General features: G+C 35.5%; 1 protein-coding gene and 2 pseudogenes across 1 annotated transcript; all 3 read left to right on the forward strand.

The window, feature by feature from the left end:
• The first annotated feature begins 792 nt into the window (after positions 1-792).
• Positions 793-5,588, forward strand: LOC116120341. The gene is made up of 3 exons (XM_031406296.1): positions 793-859; positions 4,647-4,964; positions 5,068-5,588. The coding sequence occupies exons 1-3, from the start codon at positions 793-795 to the stop codon at positions 5,103-5,105; spliced, it is 423 nt and encodes a 140-aa protein (XP_031262156.1). The 3' UTR covers positions 5,106-5,588.
• Positions 5,589-12,663: 7,075 nt separating this feature from the next.
• Positions 12,664-15,116, forward strand: LOC116120342 (annotated as a pseudogene).
• Positions 15,117-15,631: 515 nt separating this feature from the next.
• LOC116120343 lies at positions 15,632-27,470 on the forward strand (annotated as a pseudogene).
• The last annotated feature ends 402 nt before the right edge of the window (positions 27,471-27,872 follow it).

The raw sequence follows: 27,872 nt of genomic DNA on the forward strand, positions 1-27,872 counted from the left end.
TGTATGAAAAAAGAAATGATGTATTGGTTAAATGCTCAAGGAAGTGGCCTTTTATAGATCAGAGGATGGTCCATTTCTCTCATAAATTATCAACTGAATTAAATATACAAGTAAAACAATACACTGCTGCACGATTTGACAAGAAACTCTCATCTCTTTGCCAATCAATTAAACGAACCTGATTGCCTGAAAAAGCAAGAGGTTAATTTAGTCGCCGCCCATGAATACATATGTAGTTGCCATGGTGTCTTGAAACATTGATTTCAAAACGTGTTGAAATTTTGTATAATACGGTAGGATGTCGATAATTTAGGAACCAATTATATTATAGTTGGTCACAAGTCACAGATATATACAATTTCTTATCATATATAATATCATCAGTAATAATAACTTGGCCACTAATTGGTTAATGAAATGAAATGTAAAAAATGATGTATGGTTTCTTATGTGAAAAACTTATTTAGCTTAGAATACCGTTAATTTATTAATGTTTTGTAGTCTTGATTGTCAGTTTGTTACATTCAAATTTTCATGCGCATTCTCACACAGATTCAAATGAACAGACGTTACTAGGCATATTTAGGGAAGATAGAGATATCGATGCATGAATCCCCCTGCTCGGGTGACATTCGTGGGATTAGAGAAATCCCAGTTAAAAACAGAAAATAATGTGAGTTCCTTTAGAGGTAAGACGTGAATTACTAAGTGTGATCTGGTATTAATTATTGATCAAAATTCATAAACGTTGTACAATAGATCTAGAGATTTCAAGTTCGATCCTGGCTCAGGATGAATGCTGGCAGCATGCTTAACACATGCAAGTCAAATGGAAAATGGTGTTTCCAGCGACGGACGGGTGAGTAATGCGTAAGAACCTGCCATTGGGAGGGGAACAACAGCTGGAAATGATTCCTAATACCTCGTGCTGATGAGCAAAAGAAGGAATACGTCCAAGGAGGGACTCGCATTTGATTAGCTAGTTGGTGAGGCAATATATATAACCTATTGTTACTAGTTTTATTGTTTAACATTATATGTGATATATGGTTTATTAAGTTTACATTTTATCACTTGCCAGTAGCATTTAGAGACCTTTAGACCTTTGTGTAGTTTACAAGGATTATTAATTAAAAGAAGAAGAAAATTGTCTTCAAATCAGGTTTCATGAAAAACTTGATTAGAGAATTTTTCGGATGTACCATTAATTAAAAAAGAAAAAAGAAAACCATAAACACAGAAGATATTATTGAAATAAGCGANGCTAACGTATACTTTTTTTGTAATATTATAGTTGTTTTATAAGAACTTGAATATCAATTATTTTGAATATCTCTCACTCGCAATAATATGTTTTGTTTTGCTGCAAATCAATGGTAAACTTAATAAATATTTTCTGTATTCTCATTTTCCCCCTGTCTGATAGTAAAGCAATTTTAGATGTTTTTAATAGAAACCTGAAGTAGCTCTTCATTTTGAAGGGTGCAAAATATTCCAGAAAAAGAAAAGAAAGAAAAGCCGGGCCCTGTCGGATTTTCTCTTCTAAGTTTACTAATCAATCTAGGCTGGCTCGTAGCCATTTGTGGTAGCAAAGACTGTTTTCAAATAAAATTTTTCTTTGTAGCCAAACTAAGAATTGGTACATTAATGCTACTGGCATGATGTTTTATTGGCAAAGACAAGACTTTGTTAAACAAAAGTAATGTTTTAGTAACCTTAGACACTTGTTGTAAAAGCTATTTTTCATTACTACAACATTGTTACATGTTACTAGAATCTTATTAGTATCAATATTATGGTGGGAGCTTACTAAATTTGCGAGGCATGTAATGAAAGATCTCATAAACCTCTATCTTCTTTATGGTTTTATATCCAGAGTTTTAACTTCTTTGTCAATTATAATCATGGACAGGGCTCGAACTGAATGCTTGTCATGATCACAGAACATCTCTCTTCACCAAATGACATCCTTCTTAATTGGGGTTTGATAAATCAATGAATGAAGGTGGAAGCAGTTCTACGGACTACGGAGTAGGAGTTAAGTGAATCGATGAATGAGGAAGTTTTCAACTTGAGCGAGTAAGATTTGAGTGAATTAATGAATGGAGAAGTTGAACCTGAGTGAATCAATGAAGCAGAGGTTGAGCATGCTTGGTACAAAGAGTTACCTTCTTTTATATCTAACCAGTCACTTTCTGAAAAAGTTCTCTATTTATTTACAGCGGGTAGATTATGATTTCCTCGAAAGGGATATCATTTACCTTAAATGGCGATACTATTAAGTCAGTTCTTAACTTTTCCTGTGGTTTTCACCACTTTATTAAGCTATTACCTAAATGTAATTGATATGTATTCCTCTTGTGCTATTGCAGTTGTATATTACACTTGTGGCTTATCATAAATATTATTTTGCTACAACAAATTCTGAAACCTGATATAATTATAATGATAAACAAAAGAAACATAGATCCTTCACAGGAAATCAAAGTTTGTCTTTTGAACCTGAAAATCTGATCACAGGAAACAGAGTCGAGACTGGCCTTGCGGGCATGGCAGGAAAAGTGATACAAGATAAGATAACTGAATGTGAGAATTTTCCTTTGCTTTTAATGAAAAACCTGAAAAATCCAATGCGAGGAAGGTGGGGCAGATACACATAATCATTTTTGGGGAGTTTTACATGGACATCATTAAGGTATGGTGAAAGTAAATATGAGACGACACTGGTAGTGAAATCTGATGGTTGAAAGGGTAGAAATGACTATTTCAAACAATGATCATATTTCAAAATGGATTATTTCTATCACAGCACAAAGTCTCTTTTGGAATGGATACTGAAACCTGAGGGGTGTTAATGATCTGATTAGAGATTTAGATTAAAGAAATTCTCAATCTCATGAGGTGTTGAATACATAACTGCGCAATGACATCATTACCCACTTGGTAATCTTTCTCTAATCACAAATCAAAGAATACAATGAACAATAAGAATTTTGAGACATAAAAAATAATAACAAAAACGAAAAATCAAAACATAGAACATAGAGCATTTGCAAACAATAAATAAATTTAATAACTAGTTGGAGCCAACCTACGACCAAAGTCAGTACTTGTTGGCTTAGAGTCATAACCTTTAGGGGACGTTTGGTTGAAGGTAATTTAAGAGTACTGGAGTTATGTCATCTTATATTACTTTATTACCATATTTGGTTGTCAAATAATATAAGATTTCGATAATCTTGTATTACTAATAGTTGTTACTGTTGGTAATATTGGAGGTAATCTGATTACTTCTATTTTCTTAGGCATTGTAAGATTACTAAGGTAATCTTATTTTTGTTACAATTGTATCCCTTATTAATAAAAATTTTGGACAATAATGCCTCTGTTTTAAAATCAATTTACATTAATATATCATTTCAATTTTACCTTTGTTTAATTAAGTTTTTGGACAATAATGCCCTTATATTTAAAACAAATTACAGACCACCATTACCACCCAGCCACCACCGTCAACAGCGAGCCAACCACCACAGACTGTCGCCGAAAAGTCGTCGGAGTCCCTAAAAATGACCAAGAGTCACTGGGAGGCTCCGGGAGGCTTTGATATGGTCGTTTCTAGCCATATTGATGGCCGAAAACAACCATTTCAAGCCAAATCCTTGGCCATTAGCAGCCAAATCTGGGTGAGATCTACCTGTTAACAGCCAACGGCTAGGTCCATGGCCGTTAACAGGTAGATCTTGCCCAGATCTGGCCGATAATGGCCAGGGATCTAGCCGTTAACGACTAGATCTATCGATCTGGCCTGAAATGGCCAGAATAGATCTGGCAATTTTCGGCCATATCGGAGCCTCGCGGTCACAGTAAGCTACTCACGACGACTTTCGACAACTTCTGACGGTGGTTTACGGTGGTAGCAGGTGGTGGCAGGGGGTGATTTTGTCATAAATTAAAGTTTTATATAAGCAGGGGTGTTTTAGCTAAATCTGAAATATTGGGGGTTAAAAAATTATTCAACAATTAATAATAAAAATAATATTATATTAATATTTTAAACAAGGGCAATTTAGTAATTCAAATAACATACCCACCAATTTATTCCTTTAACCAAACATATTAATATAAAATATCCACCAACTAACTAAACTCATTTTTCTAAAGATTCCCAATAATCTTCAAGGTAATATAAGATTCTAATAATCTAACATAACCAGTAATCTAACATTCCTTGAACCAAACGCACCCTTATTGTGATTCTGTTTTGAGTCTTCACTGTGATATTATGCGGATTTTGATTTTTGAAAATCCATCTTAGGGCCATAGCTATTACCACTTGGCTTTAAATTATAACTATTATCTTTGGAAAATGATATAGTCACCGAAAAGTTTACACCGAATTTGTGCACCGAATGACGTGACAAAATCCTGACCGTTGATTAATATTAACTGATAATAAATCAACGGTCAGGATTTTGCCACGTCATTTGGTGCACAAATTCGGTGTACACTCGTCAGTAACTGTAGCATTACTCATTATCTTTTGGCTTAGATCCATAGCCATAACCTTCTGACTTTGAAGTTTTGTTAGGTTTAGAGCACGAACAGGGGAGAAAAAACGATAAAGAAAAGAAAGTAAAGTGAAGGAGAGNTAATCCTGCGACGGCGGCGTAAGCTGCCGGTGATTCGCCTGGGAGGCAGCGCCAGCGACAAGCCAAAGAGAGGGATGTTTATAGTAAGAATGGTGAGAAGGATGAGGCTGCGGTGGCTGAAGCTGCGTTACGTTCGAATGATAAAGAAGCTCAAACAGTATTATCGAGACATGGTGAAGGATTTCATGGACGCAAGTGCAAGTTTGGAATCGTTTCAACAGAGAGCTCTAGCTGAGGCCAGCTTCGCTTCTCTCGGTTTAGCTTTCACCACTTTCCCTTCTATGGCGGTGGCCGGAGCAGCCGCAGATCATGGTAAAGCCCCCGCAATGTAAACTATATGTATGTAAATAAATAAATTTTATAATTTTTTTTTTTAATTTCTTTTTCCGTTTTATTTTTGCTAAATCTTGATGAGGCGAAATGCGACAAAAGGAAGGAAAATCCATGGATTGATCCCATTGTCTCCACCCCGTAGGAACTACAAGATCACCCCAATGACGCCTTCTGTATCTGGGGGTCTCCACCCCGTAGGAATTACGAGATCACCCCAATGACGCCTTCAGTATCTGGGGGTTGCGGACCGACCGCAAGCTAGGAAAAATTTATAAGATAATAAAAGGACCGACCGTAAGCTAGGAAAAATTTATAAGATAATAAAAGAATATATATATATATATATATAACCATTCAATCAATCCTCATATTACTTCAGATCCCAGATATTACAGGAATAACTGGATCAACAGCGATCACTATGCAATCACAGCGCTCAATCGCAAGAATATCAAAATTGCGATTCATATCAATTGTAATCCCCTTAATTTTGTTATTTTCTTTGTATAAATTTTGTATATAAACTCCTTCAAATGATAAGGAAGGGGTTACGAATTTTACATAAGAACTGTATTGTAAGCTCTCACAACAAATACAAAAACAGTAGACATAAACTTTAGAGTTAACCTCGTCGAACCACTTTAAAACTCTCATTGTCTTTACTTTATTGCATTTTTTTACATACATTGTTGATTATTCTTAATCACGTACACATTAGTTCTAATCCTGATAAGATCGATTGGATCTCGCTAATTGATACAGATTTCTGTATATGTATGTGCATTTTTTGTAGCTTAAAATTGGGTAAAATCAGATTAATTTTGGTTGCATTGTGACAAAATCATGATTTATTTTTAATTAGAAAAGAGATTAAGTTTTAATTGCGTTTGGAAAGTGCTTCTAAAGGAAGCGATTTTTGTATGGTATAACGATATGTCGATATTGTTAGAGAAATATAGGCATCAAATTAATGCTTCTTAGGAAATACTTCATCCCATTTTTTCAAAAGGGTTTACGTCTTGGATGAAATCAACATATTACGTATTGTTATTTCTTCATTTATTTTCAAAATTATTCAACCGGGTGGTGATTAATAAATTAAATATTGTATATAAAATACGATTTTTAGATAGTCGATAAATATTATAATATGTTAATCTTATCGGGTAACAGTTTATTACATATTAGCTCCTAAAATTAAATGTTGTGAATAAACGGTTGATATATTTTGTTGTACAATTGACCCTTTCTATTATAATTCTTGATAGAATTTGAGATGAGTCTGACTTCTCATCCAATAAGACTTTGTAGAATGTGGGGGTTATCCCCTTTTATAAACCAGCAGGCTTGAATGTGTCTAATATATGTGGGACCCCAACACTCCCCCTTACGGTCAAGCCCATATGTTAAGTCATATTTGTTATTGGAGGTGGTTGTCGACTCAAACTTCTCATTCACTAGTCAAACACTCAGCTCAATTGAACATGAGCTCTGATACTATGATAGAATTTGAGGTAGGCTTGACTCCTCACCCAATAAGGCCTTAATGAATAAGAGGATTACTCTCATATAAACCAGTAGGCTTGAGCGTACCTAGACAGTGTGTGACTCCAACAATTCTCAAGTTTAAAAATAGTTAATTATCTTACCAAAATTGTCACCCTTTATTCAAAATGACAATTTCAAATCTTTGCAATGTTACATTTGATTGCAGTACCTCTATCTATTTAGCGGTGCTGACTAATTAACTCGTTATATATGAAAACTTATATGCTACAATACCATGGGTTTGGATATAGAATTCACTTCCAAAATCTACTTCTAGGGAGGAAAGAGCTTAATTACATATTTGTACTATAACAGTCTACAAAATTGACGATGTAGAGCAAACAACTTCTAAGCTCAAACTCAAAATTGATCCCTTTGAAGAAAGGGTAATACTACGCTAACAAACGAATTTCATAAATTTTCACTCACAAACCCAACGTGGCACTGAGTTGACATTACCATATCAACTTATAGCTTTCACTAAACATGAACGACCATTCCTTAGAGATGAATGGTCGTGCACTGCATGGAATGGTCGTTCCTCATCCAAGCAATGGCCGTTCCATCCAAGGAACGGTCATTCCTCATCCAAGCAACGCCCATTCCTCCATTCATAACGGTCATACCCTATAAAGGAACCATCATTTGTGAGATGCGTTTTGTCGACCTATCTATATTTTTGAAGAAAATTTCTTACTCCGTTTCTTCTCAAATGTATTTTTAAAGGGTAAACATACGCTTGTAGAGGAAGCAAAGGAAAAGCCTTACATATGTATACAAATTCCATTAAAATGACAAGCTAATAGCAGTTCAAGGAAGGGCCAGAAATTTCGTTTTCATTTCTTTTTGTTATCTTAATCCGCTGATATATTAACAGTTCTTTTAATTAATTAATAAATAATTAACAAAGCATCTTTGAATGACGAACAAGACAAGCATTAAACTATAAATATAATTTCTTTTTGCTTGCGCATGTCAAATATTTAATTAACTCTCTTAATCTGTTTAATTTAAAATCCTCTATCTCATATTTTTATCTTGATTTTTGAATGTATTGTGTTTTCTTTAGATTTAATAATTTTAATCTTGATTTTTGAATGTATTGTGTTTTCTTTAGATTTAATAGAGTTAATTTCATTTACCTATGTGAGATCTTTTGATTTGAAAATGTATTCACATTTTTCATAAATCATCAAAAAAATTAATCTTATAAATCATCAAAGGTTTTAAATAATTATCAATTCTAATCAAATCGCACCAAGCCGGTTGCGATTCCTACCGAATCCCATTAGGCCGATTGTGATTCAGGTCAAATCCCATTAGGCCGGTTGTGATTTAGGTCGAATCGCACCTGGCCGAGTATGATTCCAGCAGATTCACACTTGGTTGGGTGTGATTCCGGTAGATTTGCAACCAGCTAGGTGCGATTTTTTTTTTTTTTTCAATTTTAGAATTTGAAGATAGGGAGTTTAAATGGCTAATTCCCAAGTTAGTGAAGGTAATGTTATGAGTTTGTAATTAAGGGGTGTAAGTAATATTAAACCTATAATATATATTGTGCAAACTGATGAGAATGCCCTTTTACCGTTAAAACTAACATCTAAATTTTAACGATGGGTGAGAAACTATTTTTTCAAAACTTTATGGGTGGGAAAATGCATGTTTGCCAAACTTTGGGTGGGAAAATGTCATTCTCTCTAATATAAGCATACCCAAGTTTTTTGAAAACCATCAAAAACCCCTATGATTATTAAATACCTTCTTTAAATTATTGAAAATCCCTATTTAAAGGGGATTTTCAATAATTATAAGAGAGTTTCTAATAGTTTCCGAAAATTCTGGGTGTGCTTAGATTAATTGACCTCCTTAATCAATCTGTAAGGAGGTATATAAAATAAACCCTTATGGGGTGTTTGGTTGGGGGTTATCTGAGATTACTAGGGTTAAGTCATCTTATATTACTTGATTACCATGTTTGGTTATCAAGTAATAAAAGATACCGGCAATCTTCAAATACCAACAGTGATTACCTCCATTTTCTTAGGTATTCTAAGATTACCAGGGTTATATTTTTTTTATTACAATTTTATCTCTTATTAATAAAATTTTAGGACAATAATGCCCTTATTTTTGAATTTATTTACATGAATATAATTTTTACTATTTCACCCCAATTAATTAACATTTTGGACAAAATTACCCTTAAATTCAAAACAAATTACAGCCCCCCCAGGCCACCACTCCCACCCACCTGCCGCCAACAACCACCGCCGTGACCAGTGGTCATCGCCGCTGAAACGGCACACGAAATGCCGAAAATGGCCGCCGTGAACCGATATGGCCATTTCCGTCCAGATATCTGGCCAGAAATTGACAGATCTGGCTGTCAACGGCCGGATCGATGGCCGTTAACGGCAATGTCTATGGCCGTTAATGGCCATACGGCGCACAGAGGCCATTTCCTGCCGGCAGTGGCTGGGTTGGTGGGGGTGATTTATTGATTTTTCAAACTTTTATTATGAGGTTGTTTTTGCTAAGTTTTTAAAATGTAGGGGGGTTAATAATCCAAATAATAATCAATATTAAAAAATAATAATATTTAATTAGAGGACAATTCAGTAATTTAAATAATATTCCCACCAATTTATTTCTCCCAACCAAACATATTAATATAACATACCCATCAATTAACCAAACACATTTTCCTAAAGATTTCCAGTAATTTTCAAGATAATTTATCTTTCCAGTAATCCAATATTCTCAGTAATCTAATATTCCTTGAACCAAACGCCCATTTAAGTTGATATGGATACAATTACATATTGTCTTTATTAGCATTTCCTCGTTGGTTTTAATTAATTAATTTATCTTTGATGACTTGATCTTGTCCTTAATTAAATAAACGACTTTTTCCCAACCAAGGTTTGCCTTATGACACTTTCTCACCTAAAAAGTTTTAAAATACCACTTTCCTACCCAAAGTTTATATTCTGACCAATTGTCGACCGATTCCGGCATCTTTGTGACCCCACGCCACCACCATTCGCTTTCCAATCATTACTCACCAAAATCCCTCAAACCTTGCTCCTGTCAACCCCACCAATCGTCGACAATCGAGTAATTTGTGTAACACGAAACTATCACTTCCAAGTCAAATTCTAACCAATCCTGACTAGCAAAAGACTCACCGACATCCCCTCTTCAAAAGTCCCAATAGCCTTGACTGATTTTTCTCTCTGTTGACCGCCGAATCAGAAAGTGTATTCTAGGTAGTAAACGAAATATAAACTTTGGGTGGAAAAGTGGTATTTTAAAATTTTTGGGTGGGAAGTGCAATGGAGGCAAACCTTGGGTGGGAAAAATTGTTTACTCTAATTAAACATATACAGTATGAATCACTTGGACTGACCAGTTTGTTTAACCGTTAACGTAAGTTCGGCCTAAAACAGGATTAAAACAATTTTGGGCCAATAAGAAAGCCCTTTCAGCTAAATCATATTTAAACTTAATCACATTTTACATGAAGAAATAGTAATTAATTTGGATAAAGTACTTAATTAATCACGTTTTACACTAATGCTTTAAATTAGTGGGTGGATAGATGGATATGCTTTTGTGATATAGACAAAGCTTTGGAATTAAAAGGTTTTAAAATTTGTATTTTTTGGGGAAAGACAACATCTTTCACTCAACCAATTAATTAATTATGATTATCAAAAGTTAATCCACAACTAATTAATTAACATCCCTTTATCTAGATTTAGATTTTGTAAAAAGTATTATTCATAATTTACGGCAGAAATTTTGCTCCTTCGAAAAGAAAAACCCCTTCGAAACAAAATTAGGAGAATTCAAACACGAGACCTTCAACTATTCGTGTCACGTCAAATATACGATGGGTAATATCTATATGCAACTCATTTATGATTATCAATTTAATTTGGTCACTTCTACCTGAAAAATGACTCATAAATTGACATGTTATAGTATGATTAGTGAAATTCTTGCACTTTTGACCATGTGAACCATGTCATTTAGGATCATTAATTCCTCTGTTATTATTTAATATATATTTATATGTCTACAATTTTTTTGTCTTCAAACAAAACAATTTGTGGATGAACCTCATTAATTAGCGTTTAGTTAATAATTTATCTACAATAAGAGGATCAATCAAATGTTTGTCTATACATAATAAGTTAAAATAGAAGTTATGTACTTGTCTATTATAGCAAGGTTTTAAAACTCGGCCTAGCTCGGTCAGTTGAACCGATTGAACTAGGAGCCGGGGGCTTCACTAGGTCATGTTACAAAATTCAATTATTCCCGAAATGCCTAACCTTATCGCCAGCGAATGAGAGGCTACCATGTGCCGATTTTAGAGGGCTTTTATAGAGTGGAGGTCGATGGTTTAAGGAGTGGTGTCAGAGTGAATTTTGGACGTCGGAATCAGCTGAAATTTTGTCAAAAAATCAACCCAATCACAGCGGTATATGCAAGTCACAACCGGCAAACATGGGGTTACCAAGTGTCAGGGTTAGAGGGGTTTTGTAGGGTGCTAGTGGTTCAGGTGGTGGTGTCGAATTGAATTTTGGCTGCGAGAATTAGCTACCAAAATCAAAGCCCTAACTATCACAAGGGTGTTTTTACTAGATTTCACTACGCTTATCCTTTCTGGACCACCATGCACCCCACCAATCGTCCTATCAAAATATCAACAACAGCAAGAGCCTCTTGCATTACCCATTGCTTCAAAATGAAGTGGTTCTATAGTAGCAATAATTACCGCTCATCTGAATCATCGGATCATGATTTAAGAGTTTGTATTAAAAAAAAAAAAAAAAAAAGAGTAATATTTCCAGTTCCTTTATTACTGATCACATAACCAACGGAGCGCTATATATATAGAGTAATACTACGGTCATCGACGTATATACATCGAATTTGTGCACTGAATGACGTGACAAATCTTGACCGTTTATTAATATTTAGTTAAAATTAATAACAATCAAGATTTTGTTACGTCATTCGGTATATAAATTCGGTGCACTACCGTTGGTGGCTGTATTATTTTCCATATATATAACGCTATTTTTCATAATATTAGAGTCATATTTATTGATTTGAATCCTGACTATGAACGCCAAACATGAGAGTGTTCGAAGCTCTGTTTTAAAAATCAGACGAATAGGCTGGTTCGACTGGGCCGACAACTTCTTCGGTCCATTTCGTCTAGAGGAGTTTTGTAATATTTCAAAATTAATAGGGTTAATTTATAATTTATAGGGTGTTTTGAGATATCTCAAAAGTTTAGGGATTAATAATAATTTTTGGATATTTTGAAATAAATAAAAATTTAGGGATTAATTGAACTTTTTTAGTGAATTTTTGTAATATATTAAAATTTAAAAGATTAATATGTAATTTTTAAAAATAAAATTATAGCAACGTTACGATCCAAACGATTGGACGATTAACTCGTGACTCGGATAGCAAATGAGTTACCCTACTGTGGTTTTAAAACAATGTTAGAAGTTGTTATTATTATTATATTATATTATTTGGTAAGTAAATATTTAGAAAAAGAGAATTTCGAAAGACCTAAAAAAATAGATACCATTTTTTTCTTTGTGATTATCATTAATTGTATACTGTTATGGTGTATATATTAGTTGAACTCCTTTATTGTGAGTTAGTTTTCAGAGTTAGTTCTACCCAAATCTGTTTATGTTATGACTGATGAGTTCTACTCAATTCGTTTTATTAATAATAGGTAGATACCATGTCGGATCTATCTTTATTTATTTTCAAAGGGAAAATGTGAATACATGATTTTAGACTAATTCTCATTTAAATCAATTTTTATTTAGAAAATTTGATGTGGGACCTTTAGAAGCCAAAAATCTCAAAGGGTCCCACACCCACTTGATTGGATGGTACCCCCACCATTGACCCTTCTCAAAGCCTCACTCATGGGCCGAAAGAAAGCCCAATAGTAAATTATAATATATCATATTCACTTCTTAGGCAACACATATAATAATTAACTTTGTTTATCTCTTAATCATATATAATAGTTTTTTTTAATTTAATTTTGAAAAAGATTTCATGAATATCATTAATGACAATAATGGGGTAAAAAAATTTTATTTATTTATTTGTTATTTGATGAGATGGATTTATATGGTCCATATTCCACCACTATTTTTTCTCTTTTATCTTGAAAACAAAACATTATTAGTCTCTCCAATTTCTCAGGAACCAAACAGAATTCAGAAAACCTCTCATGGCCATCTCCTTCTTCTTCTTCCTCTTCCTCTTTGTCACCCCAACTCTTCTCTCCGCCTCCCTTCATTAGACATCCCAAGTCTCATTATCCCGTGGCAGAATCCCACAAGCCATCTCTGTTCTCCTGCCATCACCTGGTACGCCTCCATCATCGAATCCCTCCCTTCCTCTCCCCACCACTCTTCCAAGCTCCTCTACCATACAGCAAAGCCATCAATGGCTTCTCCGTCATCTCACCGCTTCCAGCCGCAAAGCTGAAGGAACATCCTGGAATTCTCTCGGTAAAACCTGACGAAATTCGCCAGCTTCATACCACGCGTACCCATCCTTTCTTGGATTGTCCGATGACTCCGGCTCTGGCCGAACTCAAACTACGCGGATGATGTTATAGTTGGAGTTCTGGACACGGAATATGGCCTGACGTGAGAGTTTTTCGGATTTTGGCTTGGCAAAAGTTCCTGGGAGATGGAAGGAATTTGTGAAACTGCTCCAGACTTTCCTGCTTCGGCTTGTAATGGGAAGATTATTGGAGCAAGAGCTTTTTTTAAGGGGTACGAGGCTTCTCTGGCGAGGCCTATGGATGAAACGAAGGATCAAAACAGCAAGAGATACAGAGGGGCATGGAACTCATACCGCTTCAACTGCAGCAGGGGTTTGGTTTCTAATGCGAGTTTTTATGAGTATGCTTACGGTGAAGCAAGAGGTATGGCTATAAAAGCTCGGATTGCGGCATATAAAATTTGTTGGAAATTGGTTGTTTTATTCTGATATACTTGCTGCGATGGACCAAGCTATTGCTGACGGGTGTGATGTGATTTCTTTATCTGTTGGGGCTACCGGTTTTCTCCTCAGTACGATCATGACTCCATAGCCATTGGCGCATTTGGGGCGGTTCAAATGGTGTTGTTGTTTCATGCTCAGCTGGGAACTCTGGTCCTGGACCGTACACTGCTGAACATTGCGCCTTGGATTTTAACTGTTGGTGCTTCAACGATTGATCGGGAGTTCCCTGCTGATGCATTCTTGGAGACGGGACGATTCTCGGTGGTGTTTCATTGTACTCTGGTGAGGCTTTACCTGATTTAAGTTGCCTTTGGTTGAGCCGGTGATTGTGGAACAGGTATTGCTATATAGGAAGTCTACACCTTCAAAATTCAAGGGTTGTTGTTTGTTATAGGGAGGGAATGCTAGAGTTGAAAAAGGAAGTGCTGTGAAACTTGCTGGTGGATTGGGCTGATTTGGCTAATACTAATGAAAGTGGTGAAGAATTGATTGCAGATTCACATCTTGTACCAGCCAATGGTGGTGAAATTGCAGGCAAAAGATTAGAGATTATCTCAAATGGAGTCAATTTCCAACAGCTACAATTAAGTTCTATGGCACAGTGATTAGTCCTTCGCCGCCTGCTCCAAAAGTTGCAGCCTTCTCAAGCCGGGGTCCAACCATTTGACACCAGAGATTCTGAAGCCTGAGTCATTGCTCGGTGTCAATACTTGGCTGCTTGGACTGGTTCCATGGACCAACTGATCTAGACATTGATCCTAGAGAGTTGATTTCAACATAATTTCAGGAACCTCTATGTCTTGCCCTCATGTTGTGACTGGCTGCGTTGCTCCGCAAGGCATATCCATTGGTCACCTGCTGCAATCAAATTGCTCTGATGACTACTGCGTATAACCTGGACATTCAGGGGAAAACATTAAAGATCTTCTAGTGGTAAGAATCACACCGTTTATCCTGGTGCGGCCATGTTGATCCTAATAGAGCTCTAAATCCAGGATTGTTTTGAAATTGATGGTGAAGTATGTTTCATTCCTTGCTCAATTGGTATGATGCTAAGAATTTCAGTTTTCGTTCGAGAGCCGTTAGCCCTGATACATGTTCAAGCAAATTGGCTAGTCCAGGAGACCTCATATCCATCATTCTCGGTCTTTTTGAGTCTAACAGTGATGTTGTGACATACAAGAGAGTGGTGAAGAATGTTGGCAACTCAGTTGATGCTGTTTATGAGGTTGAAGTGAAGTCTCCACCAAATGTTGCAGTCAGTGTGTCTCCTCAAAAGCTTTGTTTAGTGCAGAAAAGCAGGCTTGTCATATGAGGTTACATCTCTAGTGTTGCTTTGGTGGAGTTGGTGTTAACTCACAACAATTGGGTCCATTGAATGGAGTAATGGAGTTCACCATGTGAGGAGCCCCATTGTTAGATGGAAGAGCCAAGGCTCAAAGGACTCCATGTATTTGGGGTGCTCTGAATTCTGATTCACTCTTTTAAGTACAGGATTGAGCATTGGATGTGCAACTTTTCAGCCCCTTGTGATATAAAATAGCGAGAATGGTTTTGTATTTTTTTCTTTTCTTCTTCAATGTATGGCCAAGAATGGCAACCATGATGAGGGAAATCTGAAATTTCTAGTGCTGAGCAGTGTAAATTATCTTGAATAAATAAATTTTCATTAAAAGTGTGTAAAAACATTAATGTTGAGTTTATCATGTTCTAAGTATCCAAGTTTTTGCATGATTTATGAAAACAAGAGGATAAACTCACAAGCTATATATTATCTATACAGAAGAGTCTTCAACAACGCGCTTGGGCCGAGTGGTTAGCGCGTGTGCTCTAAGTACATGGGGTTTCCCGCGAGAGTTCGAATCTCTCAGGCGTCGTTTCCTTTTTGTTTTTTATTTTGAGCATAACCTGCAGATTCTAGACACCATACTTCTGAACCATCATCACTGTTATCTGCAGAAACAAAAGATAACTGAGAAAAATGCAATAAGATTATATTTACATTTAATTGCTTAACACACAACCTAATGGGCAAACTGGCGATTCTTGAGCCATCGGCTAATGCAGTGAAAGTGGAAGGCATGGTTGCACAACCCCAAATGCAACACACAATGTTAGATTATCTAAATGAACCAACACCAAACCCCCACCTGTAAACAGATGCCAAAATTCTCATCAAACGTTCAGGTTTTGTCCTTTCGTCTCACCCCAAGCATTGTGCACTCTTCGCTGGTGACAGTTTGCTGATTCGCTTGACACTCAATGCCTGTAACCAAAACAAACAATAACTCATTGATTGATTTCTTGGCTGAGAGAGATTTAATTTATTGAAAACAAAAGGAAAATTACTTACAGCGATCCATGATATGGTTTCTGCATAGCACAGTTGTCCACAACATGTCCCAAGCCCATAAGTAATAGGAGTCCACTTCTTGAGTTCTAACGTTTGTGTTTTCGACTTGAGCCACAGCACCCCATTCGTTCGAGCTGCCGCGGTGGCTCGGTGGCGGCGGCAAGACCTTGGTACGTCAATTGACATGGTGGCAACGTGAAGAGATAAACGTTCAAAGAGATTATGAGTGATCATGGGTTAAAAGGGTTATTTTAGGGATTTGGGTAATTTGAATATAACAACTTGTTTAGACTTTTCAAGTCCTACAACTGACAAATGTTGCCATATTATGACAACTTTGTTTCTGTTATGACAACATGTATGTTTCTATCTGGGTTTATTACATTATCACCCTTTTAGATTTGGTGTGAAAACATTTCCTTAATTTTGGAAAATTAATACTCTCACCCAAGTAGCCATTCCGTCAATTAAATATATGATATAAGGACTTACCCAATACCTTACGACACGAGTTGACGACAGCGATGCACCACCTATGTCGTTTTTCAAAGGCACACCTCTCTTTCAAGAGGATTCTAAGCATGTCAATCCCTAGTAAGTTTCTTTGCTTTGCATCAATTACCATACTTCATCCTTGTGTGGCTCCCATCAATTCCTTTGATTTCATTCTTGCGAACGTACTCCCAAGAGATATAATCACTATACATGTCATGCAATACGCACAAGCCTATATCCATTGTTTACGCTAGGATTCTATCCCTTTTGCCCTCTATCTTCCTCTCTAGTGTCAGTGTCGACCCAACAAAGTCTTTTGTCTTTGGTGTTCTTCCAATCTTTACGCATATCACCAAAAAAACCTTGATAGTTTTCGTTGAAATTTAAGTCAAACAGTCAACCGTTTTAGGAACGTACCGTTTTGATAAACTAAACCATTGGTACTGTTTAAACTAGGTTAATTATAGAAATTATTTTTTTTTTTTTTTTGTCATAAATTAAAATGCGTCACATGGGTAGCTAGCTTTATGAGAATCTTGTGCGGTGATCAAGAAACATGACACATTGACAAATGTACAAGGCTAGCTAAGTAAATGACACATGACACATTAAATTAATTAATTATTTAATGTTAAATGTAAACGTCACTGATGCGTAACAGTCATAAGATTTCATTAAATTAATGAGTTAATACCTTTTCCCACGCAAACATGGTTTAATTACTTTTCCCCCATACTTTTAAAATATCACTTTCTCACCCAAAAAAATACATTTCCGTTTATGGCAGACGGAGAAACTCAGTCATTCTTTTAGAGTTTTTGAAGAGATAGCTGTATCTTTTGGTAGTAGAATTTGACTTAAGATGGTATATGCAAACCTATATTCTTTGGAGATGCTCGACATTTGGTGAAAAAAGCCGTTTACTTTAAATAATTAATCAAAAAATCTCTAGATAATAATATCCAGATTTTGGAATGTTCATATACATTTTACATAATTTAAACAGATTTTTTCAAGTATTTTTATATATGCTGCCATAAAATTAAATTAAAAGGTTTCATCAATCTTCTTAATTAATTTTTTAACAAACCTAAAAGTTCTCCACTCATAGATGTCACAAACTTCAATCTTAATTACTAAACCTATCTAAGATTAATTATGAAATAACACATTTCCCATTTATTATTAATAATCAATCAATTTACTACAATGAATAAATTTATTTTCTTCCAATATAATAGAAAATAGCGTTGTACCAATTAATTAAGAAAATAAATTACCCTCATTTGAAATATTTTCCATATCTTTTACCACAATTCTTACATATCTTATTATATATATATTAAATAAAAAATTTATAATTTAAGGGATTTCACACATAATATATTTTTATTTTTGTAATTTTTTTTATTTTATTATTTACCATATCAGTATTTGTGTGTTTAAAATAATTAAATAAATAATGAATTAGACGTGACACTCCAAAATAATCTCCTATAAATACATCATCTCACTTTCTCTCCTCCCAATTCTCATTACCATGGCACAAGACTCCAACCAAGCCGGCAACCGCAAGCCGCCGAGATAATCCTGCGACGGCGGCGTAAGCTGCCGGTGATTCGCCTGGGAGGCAGCGCCACGACAGCCAAAGGGGATGTTTAAGTAAGAATGGTGAGAAGGATGAGGCTGCGGTGGCTGAAGCTGCGTTACTTCGAATGATAAAGAAGCTCAAACATATTATCGAGACATGGTGAAGGATTTCATGGACGCAAGTGCAAGTTTGGAATCGTTCAACAGAGAGCTCTAGCTGAGGCCAGCTTCGCTTCTCTCGGTTTAGCTTTCACCACTTTCCCTTCATGGCGGTGGCCGGAGCAGCCGCAGATCATGGTAAAGCCCCCGCAATGTAAACTATATGTATGTAAATAATAATTTTATAATTTTTTTTTTAATTTCTTTTTCCGTTTTATTTTGCTAAATCTTGATGAGGCGAAATGCGACAAAGGAAGGAAAATCCATGGATTGATCCCATGTCTCACCCGTAGGAACTACAGATCACCCCATGACGCCTTCTGTCTGGGGTCTCCACCCCTAGAATACAGTCACCCCAATGACGCCTTCGTATCTGGGGTTGCGGACCGACCGCAAGCTAGTAAAAATTTATAATATAATAAAAGAATATATAATATATATTATTAATCCATTCAATCAATCCTCAATTACTTCAGTCCAGATATATGGAATAACTGATCAACAGATCACGCAATCACAGTCCAATCGCGAATATCAAATTGCATTCATATCATTGTAACTCCTTAATTTTGTATTTTCTTTGTATAATTGTATATAAACTCTCTCAAATGATAAGGAAGGGGTTACGAATTTACATAGAATTGTATTGTAAGCTCTCACAAACTACAAAAATAGACATAACTTTAGAGTTAACTTCGTCAAACCACTTAAAACTCTCATTCTTTACTTTATTGCATTTTTTACATACATTGTGATTATTCTTAATCACGTACCACTTAGTCTATCTGATAAGATCGATTGGATCTCGCTAATTGATACATTTTCTGTATATGTATGTGCATTTTTTGTAGCTTAAAATGGGTAAAATCAGATTAATTTTGGTTGCATTGTGACAAAATCATGATTATTTTTAATTAGAAAAGAGATTAAGTTTTAATTGCGTTTGGAAAGTGCTTCTAAGGAGCGATTTTTGTATGGTATAACGATATTCGATATTGTTAGAGAAATATAGGCATCAAATTAATGCTTCTTAGGAAATACTTCATCCCATTTTTTCAAAAGGGTTTACGTCTTGGATGAAATCAACATTACGTATTGTTATTTCTTCATTTATTTTCAAAATTATTCACAGGGTGGTGATTAATAAATTAAATATTTGATATATAATACGATTTTTAGATAGTCGATAAATTTATACATATGTATCTTATCGGGTTAGCTCCTAAAATTAAATGTTTGAATAAACGGTGATATATTTTGTTGTACAATTGACCCTTTTATTATAATTCTTGATAGAATTTGAGATGAGTCTGACTCCTCATCAATAAGCTTTGTAGTGGGGTTTACCCTTTTTAAACAGCAGGCTTGAAGTGTATATATTGTTGACCCAACACTCCCCCTACGGTCAAGCCCTAATGTTAAGTCATATTTTATTGAGGTGGTTGTCGCTCAAACTCCTATTACTAGTCAACACTCACTCAATTGAACTGAGCTCTGATACTAGTAGAATTTGAGTAGTCTTGACTCCTCACCAATAAGGCCTTTGAATAAGAGGATTATCCTCATATAAACCAGTACTTGAGCTACCTAGACGTGTGTGACTCCAACAATTCTCAGTTTAAAATAGTTAATTATCTTACCAAAATTGTCACCCTTTATTCAAAGACAATTTCAAATCTTTGCAATGTTACATTTGATTGCAGTACCTCTATCTATTTAGCGGTGCTGACTAATTAACCTCGTTTATATGAAAACTTATATGCTACAATCATGGGTTTGGATATAGAATTCACTCCAAATCTACTTCACTAGGAAAATGCTTAATTCATATGTTTACTATAATAGACATGACGATCGTTCCTTAGAGATGAATGGTCGTTCACTGTATAAGAACACTTCCATAGGAATGGTTGTTCCTCATCCAAGCAACTCCGGTCCATCCAAGAACGGTATTCCTCCATTCATACGTCATAACCCTATAAAGGAAATCATTTGTGAGATGCGTTTTGTCGACTCTCTTTATTTTTTGAAGAAAATTTCTACCCGTTTCTTCTCAAATGTATTTTTAAAGGGTAACTTACGCTTGTAGAGAGCAAGGAAAAGCCTTACATATGTAACAAATTCCATTCAAATGACAAGCTACAGCTTCAAGGAAGGGCCAGAAATTTCGTTTTCATTTCTTTTTTTTGTTTCTAATCCTGATATATTAACAGTTCTTTTAATTAATTAATAATTTAACAAAGCATCTTTGAATGACGAACAAGACAAGCATTAAACTATAAATAATTTCTTTTTTGCTTCGCATGTCAAATATTTAATTAACTCTCTTATCTGTTTAATTTAAAATCCTCTATCTCATATTTTATCTTGATATTTTTGAATGTATTGTGTTTTTTTAGATTTAATAGAGTTATTTCATTTACCTATGTGAGATCTTTGATTGGAAATGATTCACATTTTTCATAAATCATCAAAAAATTAATCTTATAAATCATCAAAGTGTTTAAATATTATCAATTCAATCAAACCGCACAAGCGGTTGCAATTCTACCGAATCCATTAGGCCATTGTGATTCAGGTCAATCCCATTAGGCCGGTTGTGATTTAGGTCGAATCGACCTGGCCGAGTTGATTCCGACAATCATACTTGGTGGGTGTGATTCCGATGATTGCACCAGTTAGGTGCGATTTTTTTTTTTTTTTTCAATTTTAGAATTTGAAGATAGGAGTTTAATGGCTAATTCCAGTTAGTGAAGGTAATGTTATGATTTGTAATTAAGGGGTGAGTAATTTAAACCTATAATATATTATGTCAAGGAGAATGCCCTTTTAGTAAACTGTTAAAACTAACTCTAAATTTTAACGATGGGTGAGAACATATTTTTAAATTTATGGGTGGGAAATGTGTTGCCAACTTTGGTGGGAAAATGTCATTCTCTCTAATATAAGCCTCCAAGTTTTTTGAAAACCATCAAAAACCCATATTATATAATCCCTTCTTAATTATTGAAAATCCATTCAAGATTAAGGGGATTTCAATAATTATAAGAGAGTTTCTAATAGTTTCCGCAAAATTCTAGGTGTGCTTAGATTAATCGACCTCTTTAATCAATCGTAAGAGGTGTATAAAATGATAACCCACACATGCTACCTCATGTTAAGTTATTTGGTATATCTTTTGGCTTTATTGAGTAAAGAGGGGATCAAATTCCATCTAAAGAATATTTTTCATGGAGGATTGTAAAGTCTTATTGTCGACGTATGCACTTTGTGTACGTGTTTGTACTTAAGCACAATCGTGAACTCTTTGTTAGTTTGCACATGCAGTAATATCCTGTGAATGTGCACACATATTCTTTGTTTTCTTTAATTGTGATTGAACAAAATATGTGGGCACATTTCTTTTATTTGCAAGCATTTCGTTTCCTAGTATAGGTGGCACTTTTCTTTCTTGATTATCAAGTTTTATTTTTATGTACGATATTTGCATTGCTTTGTCCTTTACAAGTGCCACTCTTTCAAAGGAGTGATCCAAGGCTCCTTATTGAAAAGTGGCTTGTACGGTGGAGATGAAAAAGTGCAAGGATATAATTGATCATCTTCTTCCTTGCATTTCTTTTAGACCTAATATATTGTTCTTCCATTGAAGCTTTGAATTTTTTAGAGTTCATTTTGATTAGGTTCTCTTTGTTTGTGATTTATCTTTATCAATCACTTTGTTGATTTTTGAGTGTAGGAACTTGGTTCCTTCATTTATGAGCTTAAAGGGAGTTAAGCCAAGGAGTTGAAAGGAAGCTTCAACCATTGAAGCTTGAGGGGAGCTCAAGCTGTCCAGGAGGATTCTTGGAGGAAGTTCATCGTGACAGGACCTTAAAAATATCAGAGGGTGAAGTTTAGTGTATCGTAGAACAGGGAGTTTTACTTTGTTGTATCTAAATTCAACTCTGGATTGTCTTGTAATGGTTTGTATTATAGTGGATTAGCTTCGATCTGGACCAGGTCCCATGGATGTAGGCTAAAAGTATTTTTAGCCGAACCATGTATCTTCTTGTGTGCTTTATGCTTATGCTCTTGGTTGATCGATATTGTTATTGTTTTATGATCATCAAACAAATTAGTGTAACATCCATCCATAACCATTCCAATGTGCTTCATAAAGAGTTGACAAACTCTCTTCAAGGGCCAAATTGTCAAAAACTCATGGTTACCCCGAAATTTAAGGTGTATGAACAAGGGTTTATTTCTGCAAAATATGGTTTGCATGCTTGATTGAATTATGGCTTGTACAGGTTTTTTAGCTGTTGCATTCAACACTTTGGGCCTGTTTGTTCTACTTTTTTCTCTGATCCTACTCAAAATACATGTTTATTTTCGTATTCTCAAAATTCAATTCTAAATTATTCAGCTATTTTTAAACCTCTTAGGTTTGTTAATTTAACTAAACACCTCTAACAAAAAAAGTTTGTAAATTGATAAAAACACCCCCATCCACATACATTTGCAGATTCCGATCACCACTGCTAGAAGGTGATCGGAATCTGTCGTAATAGCACATTATCTATTGAATCTGGTTGCTCGTGCGTCGATATGGCCTTTTCAAGCCAGATCTACCATGGATCTGGCCAAAAAAGGCTAGATCGACACACTACCAGCCAAATCTAGTCGGTAGTGCGCCATTATGACAAATTTTGGTCACCTTCCGACAGTGGTGGCCGGAATCTACAAATGTGGGTGGGCCGGAATCTACGAATGTGGGTGGGTGAATGTGCTTTTGTCAGTTTCTAAACTTTTTATTATAAGGGGGGTTTAGCAAAATTAACAAACCTAAGAGGTGTTTTTGTTAATTTTCAAATCCTACCTCATAATATTAATCCAACTTAAAATAATAAAACAAACACAACCTTTGATATCTTCAATCTTCTTGCTTCTTGGAGAGTCTTTGGCTCCAGTATTCTAGAGGTTTTACATCAAATAATTGTAATAGACATGTTTTAAGTGAAGGTTTCGTTTGGTATAGTTTCGAGTGAACGAAATCTATCATTTTAAGGATGGTGCACATCAACTAAAGATATATAACGAAGAATTCCGGGAACGAGATTAACTTCACCTAAATAAAATATAAGATTGTGATTAATGGTTAGAAAATAATAAAAATTGAATTTCTTGTTTTTATAGTTTTTATTATAATCATCAATAAAGGCAAAGCTATATTCAAGCCATGGCTATCCTAAACCCACAAAAAATTTCAAAAATTAGGTGAAAATTTATCAATTTCATAGGATGAAATTCAGTTTTCTCCATTTTGGCCTGATCATTCATTTAACATACATTTCGACTATCCTAGAATAAATTTCCTAGCTCTGTCTCTGCCATCACTATAAACTCATAGTTAGGTCTTAAATAGGATGAGATTATTTACACGTTTCATATATGAAGTGGACATTTTATATATCAAATGGACAAGAAAAGTTATGAAATGGGCCTCTTAAGATGTGGCTGGTTGGCATGAAAAAAGATGGATGGAAATTCTTCCTCTAAAAGCTTGTAATATAATATGAAATCAGAATCACCATAGCCCATTTGGTCTGTCGTTTTGCCTATAAATAATGACTAAATTAATGTATCCATGACGCAACTACGCTTATCCTTTCATGGACCACATGCATCCTACCAATCTTCCCTATCAAAATATCAACAACAGCAAGAGCCTTTGCAGTACCATTCTTCAAAATGAATGGGTTATTTGTAGCAATAATTACCGCTTCGAATCACCGGATCATGATTAAGAGTTTGTATAAAAAAAAAAAAGAGTACATATTTCGTACCTTATTACTGATCACATAAACTAATCATATATTATATATATATTTTATATATATATATATATATATGGTATTAGATCATATTATTTGGTATTAATCCTGATATGAACGCCAAAACATGAGAGAGTGATAGAAGCTCTATTTTAAAAAACCAAACCGGACAGGTCGGTTCTGACCGAGCCTTGTAGCTTCTCCGGTCAGTTGTCTGGGGGGTTTGTAATTTCAAAATTATGAGGGGTAATTTTAATTTATAGGGTGTTTTGAGATATCTCAAAAGTTTAGGGATAATTTAATAGTTTTGGGTATTTTGAAATAAATAAAATTTTAGGGATAATTAAACTTTTTTAAGTGAATTTTTGTAATATATTAAAATTTAAGAGATTAATATGTAATTTAAAAATAAAATTATAGCCAACGGTCTCAAACGGGTAGACCGATTAACGTGACTGGATAGCAAAGTGAGTTACCCTCGATGTGGTTTTAAAACAATCGTTAGAAGTTGTATATTATTATTATTATTATATTATTTTGGTAAGTAAATATGTATTAGAAGGAGAATTACGAAAGACCATATAAAAATAGATATTTTTTACTTTGTGATTATATCAAGTATATACTGTTATGGTGTATATATTAGTTGAACTCCTTATTTTGAGTTAGTTTTAGAGTTAGTTTACCCAAATCTGTTTATGTTATGCATTATGAGCTCTACTCAAATTCTTTATTAATTAAAATACGGTAGATACCATGTCCGGATCTATCTTTATTTATTTTCAAAGGAAAATGTGAATAACATGATTTTAGCATAATTCTCATTTAAAATCATTTTTATTTAGAAAATTTGGATGTGGGACCTTTTAGAAGCCAAAAAATCTCAAAGGGTCCACACACACTTGATTGGATAGGTCCACCACCATTGACCCTTTCAAAGCCTCACTCATGGGCCGAAAAGAAAGCCCAAATAGTAAAATAATAATAATATTCTTCTTATCATATTTTCACGTAGTCTTAGTGCACACCACTCAGTAATTAATAATAATTTGGTATCTCTTAATCATATTATAAGGTTTAATTTTTAATTTATTTTTAAAAAGATTTTCATGAATATCTTAATGACAATAATGGGGTAAAAGACAATTTATTTATTTATTTGTTATTGATGAGATGGATTTATATGGGCCAATATTCCACCACTATTTTTTCTCTTTTATCTTGAAAACAAAACATATTAGTCTCTCCAATTTCTAGGAACCAAACAAGAATTCAGAAAACCTCCCTGGCATCTCCTTCTTCTTCTTCCTCTTCCTCTTTGTCACCCCAACTCTTCTCTCCGCCTCACCTTCATTAGACGATCCACAAGCTCATTATCCACGTGGCAGAATCCACAAGCCATCTCTGTTCTTGCATCACCACTGGTACGCCTCCATCATCGAATCCTCCTTCCTTCCCCACCACTCTTCCAAGCTTCTCTACACTACAGCAAAGCCATCAAGCTTCTCCGTCATCTCACCGCATCCAAGCCGCAAAGCGAGAGGAACACTGGAATTCTCTCGGTAACACCTGACGAAATTCGCCAGCTTCATACACGCTACACTCACTTTCTTGGATTGTCCGATGACTCCGGCTCTGGCCGAACTCAAACTACGCGGGTGATGTTATAGTTGGAGTTCGGACACTGGAATATGGCCTGAGCGTGAGAGTTTTTCGGATTTTGGCTTGGCAAAAGTTCCTGGAGATGGAAAGGAATTTGTGAAACTGCTCCAGACTTTCCTGCTTCGGCTTGTAATGGGAAGTTATTGGAGCAAGAGCTTTTTTAAGGGGTACGAGGCTTCTCTGGCGAGGCTATGGATGAAACGAAGGAATCAAAATCAGCAAGAGATACAGAGGGGCATGGAACTCATACCGCTTCAACTGCAGGGGGTTTGGTTTCTAATGCGAGTTTTATGAGTATGCTTACGGTGAAGCAAGAGGTATGGCTATAAAAGCTCGGATGCGGCATATAAAATTTGTTGGAAATTTGGTTGTTTTGATTCTGATACTTGCTGCGATGGACCAAGCTATTGCTGATGGTGTTGATGTGATTTCTTTATCTGTTGGGGCTACGGTTTGCTCCTCAGTACGATCATGACTCCATAGCCATTGGCGCATTGGGGCGGTTCAAAATGGTGTTGTTGTTTCATGCTCAGCTGGGAACTCTGGTCCTGGACGTACACTGCTGGAACATTGCGCTTGGATTTAAATGTTGGGTGCAACGATTGATCGGGAGTTCCCTGCTGATGCAATTCTTGAGGACGGGACGATCTCGGTGGTGTTTCATGTAATCTGGTGAGGCTTTACCTGATTTAAGTTGCCTTTGGTTGATGCCGGTGATTGTGGGAACAGGTATTGCTATATAGGAAGTCTACAGCCTTCAAAATTCAAGGAAAATTGTTGTTGTTATAGAGGAGGGAATGCTAGAGTTGAAAAAGGAAGTGCTGTGAAACTTGCTGGTGGATTGGGCATGATTTTGGCTAATACTAATGAAAGTGGTGAAGAATTGATTGCAGATTCACATCGTTACCAGCCAGCCACAATGGTGGGTGAATAATGCAGGCAAAAGATTAGAGATTATCTCAAATGAGTCAATTTTCAACAGCTACAATTAAGTTCTATGGCACAGTGATTAGTCCTTCGCCGCCTGCTCCAAAAGTTGCAGCCTTCTCAGCCGGGGTCCAACCATTTGACACCAGAGATCTGAAGCCTGACGTCATTGCTCCCGGTGTCAAATCTTGGCTGCTTGGACTGGTTCCAATGGACCAACTGATCTAGACATGATCCTAGAAGAGTTGATTTCAACATAATTTCAGGAACCTCTATGTCTTGCCCTCATGTTAGTGGACTGGCTGCGTTGCTCCGCAAGGCATATACGAATTGGTCACCTGCTGCAATCAAATCTGCTCTGATGGCATACTGCGTATAACCTGGACAATTCAGGGGAAAACATAAAGATCTTGCTAGTGGTAAAGAATCACACCGTTTATCTGTGTGCCGCCATGTGATCCTAATAGAGCTCTAAATCCAGGATGGTGTTATGAAATGATGGAAGTGATTATGTTTCATTCCTTTGCTCAATTGGGTATGATGCTAAGGAATTTAGTTTTCGTTCGAGAGCCTGTTAGCCCTGTACATGTCAAGCAAATTGGCTAGTCCAGGAGACCTCAACTATCATATTCTCCTTTGAGTCTAACAGTGATGTGTGGACATACAAGAGAGTGGTGAAGAATGTTGGCAACTCAGTTGATGCTGTATGAGGTTGAAGTGAAGTTCTCACCAAATGTTGCAGTCAGTGTGTCTCCTCAAAAGCTTATGTTTAGTGCAGAAAAGCAGGCTCTGTCATATGAGGTTACATTCTCTAGTGTTGCTTGTTGGGTGGAGTTGGTGTTAACTCACAACAATTGGGTCCATTGATGGAGTAATGGAGTTCACCATGTGAGGAGCCCCATTGTGTTAGATGGAAGAGCCAAGGCTCAAAGGACTCCATGTATTTGGGGTGCTCTGATTCTGATTCACTCTTTTAAGTACAGGATTGAGCATTGGATGTGCAACTTTTCAGCCCTCTTGACATTAAAAATAGGCGAGAATGGTTTTTGTATTTTTTTTTCTTTTTCTTCTTCAATGTAGTGGCAAGAATGGCAACCATGATGAGGGAAATCGAAATTTCTAGTGCTGAGCAGTGTAAATTATCTTGAATAAATAAATTTCATTAAAAAGGTGTTAAAAACATTAATGTTGAGTTATCTATAGTTTCTAACAGTAATCCAAGTTTTTGCATGATTTATGAAAACAAAGAGATAAACTCACAAGCTACAT

The sequence above is a fragment of the Pistacia vera genome, unplaced genomic scaffold (genome assembly GCF_008641045.1).
Source record: "Pistacia vera cultivar Batoury unplaced genomic scaffold, PisVer_v2 Contig93, whole genome shotgun sequence".
Lineage (NCBI taxonomy): Eukaryota > Viridiplantae > Streptophyta > Magnoliopsida > Sapindales > Anacardiaceae > Pistacia > Pistacia vera.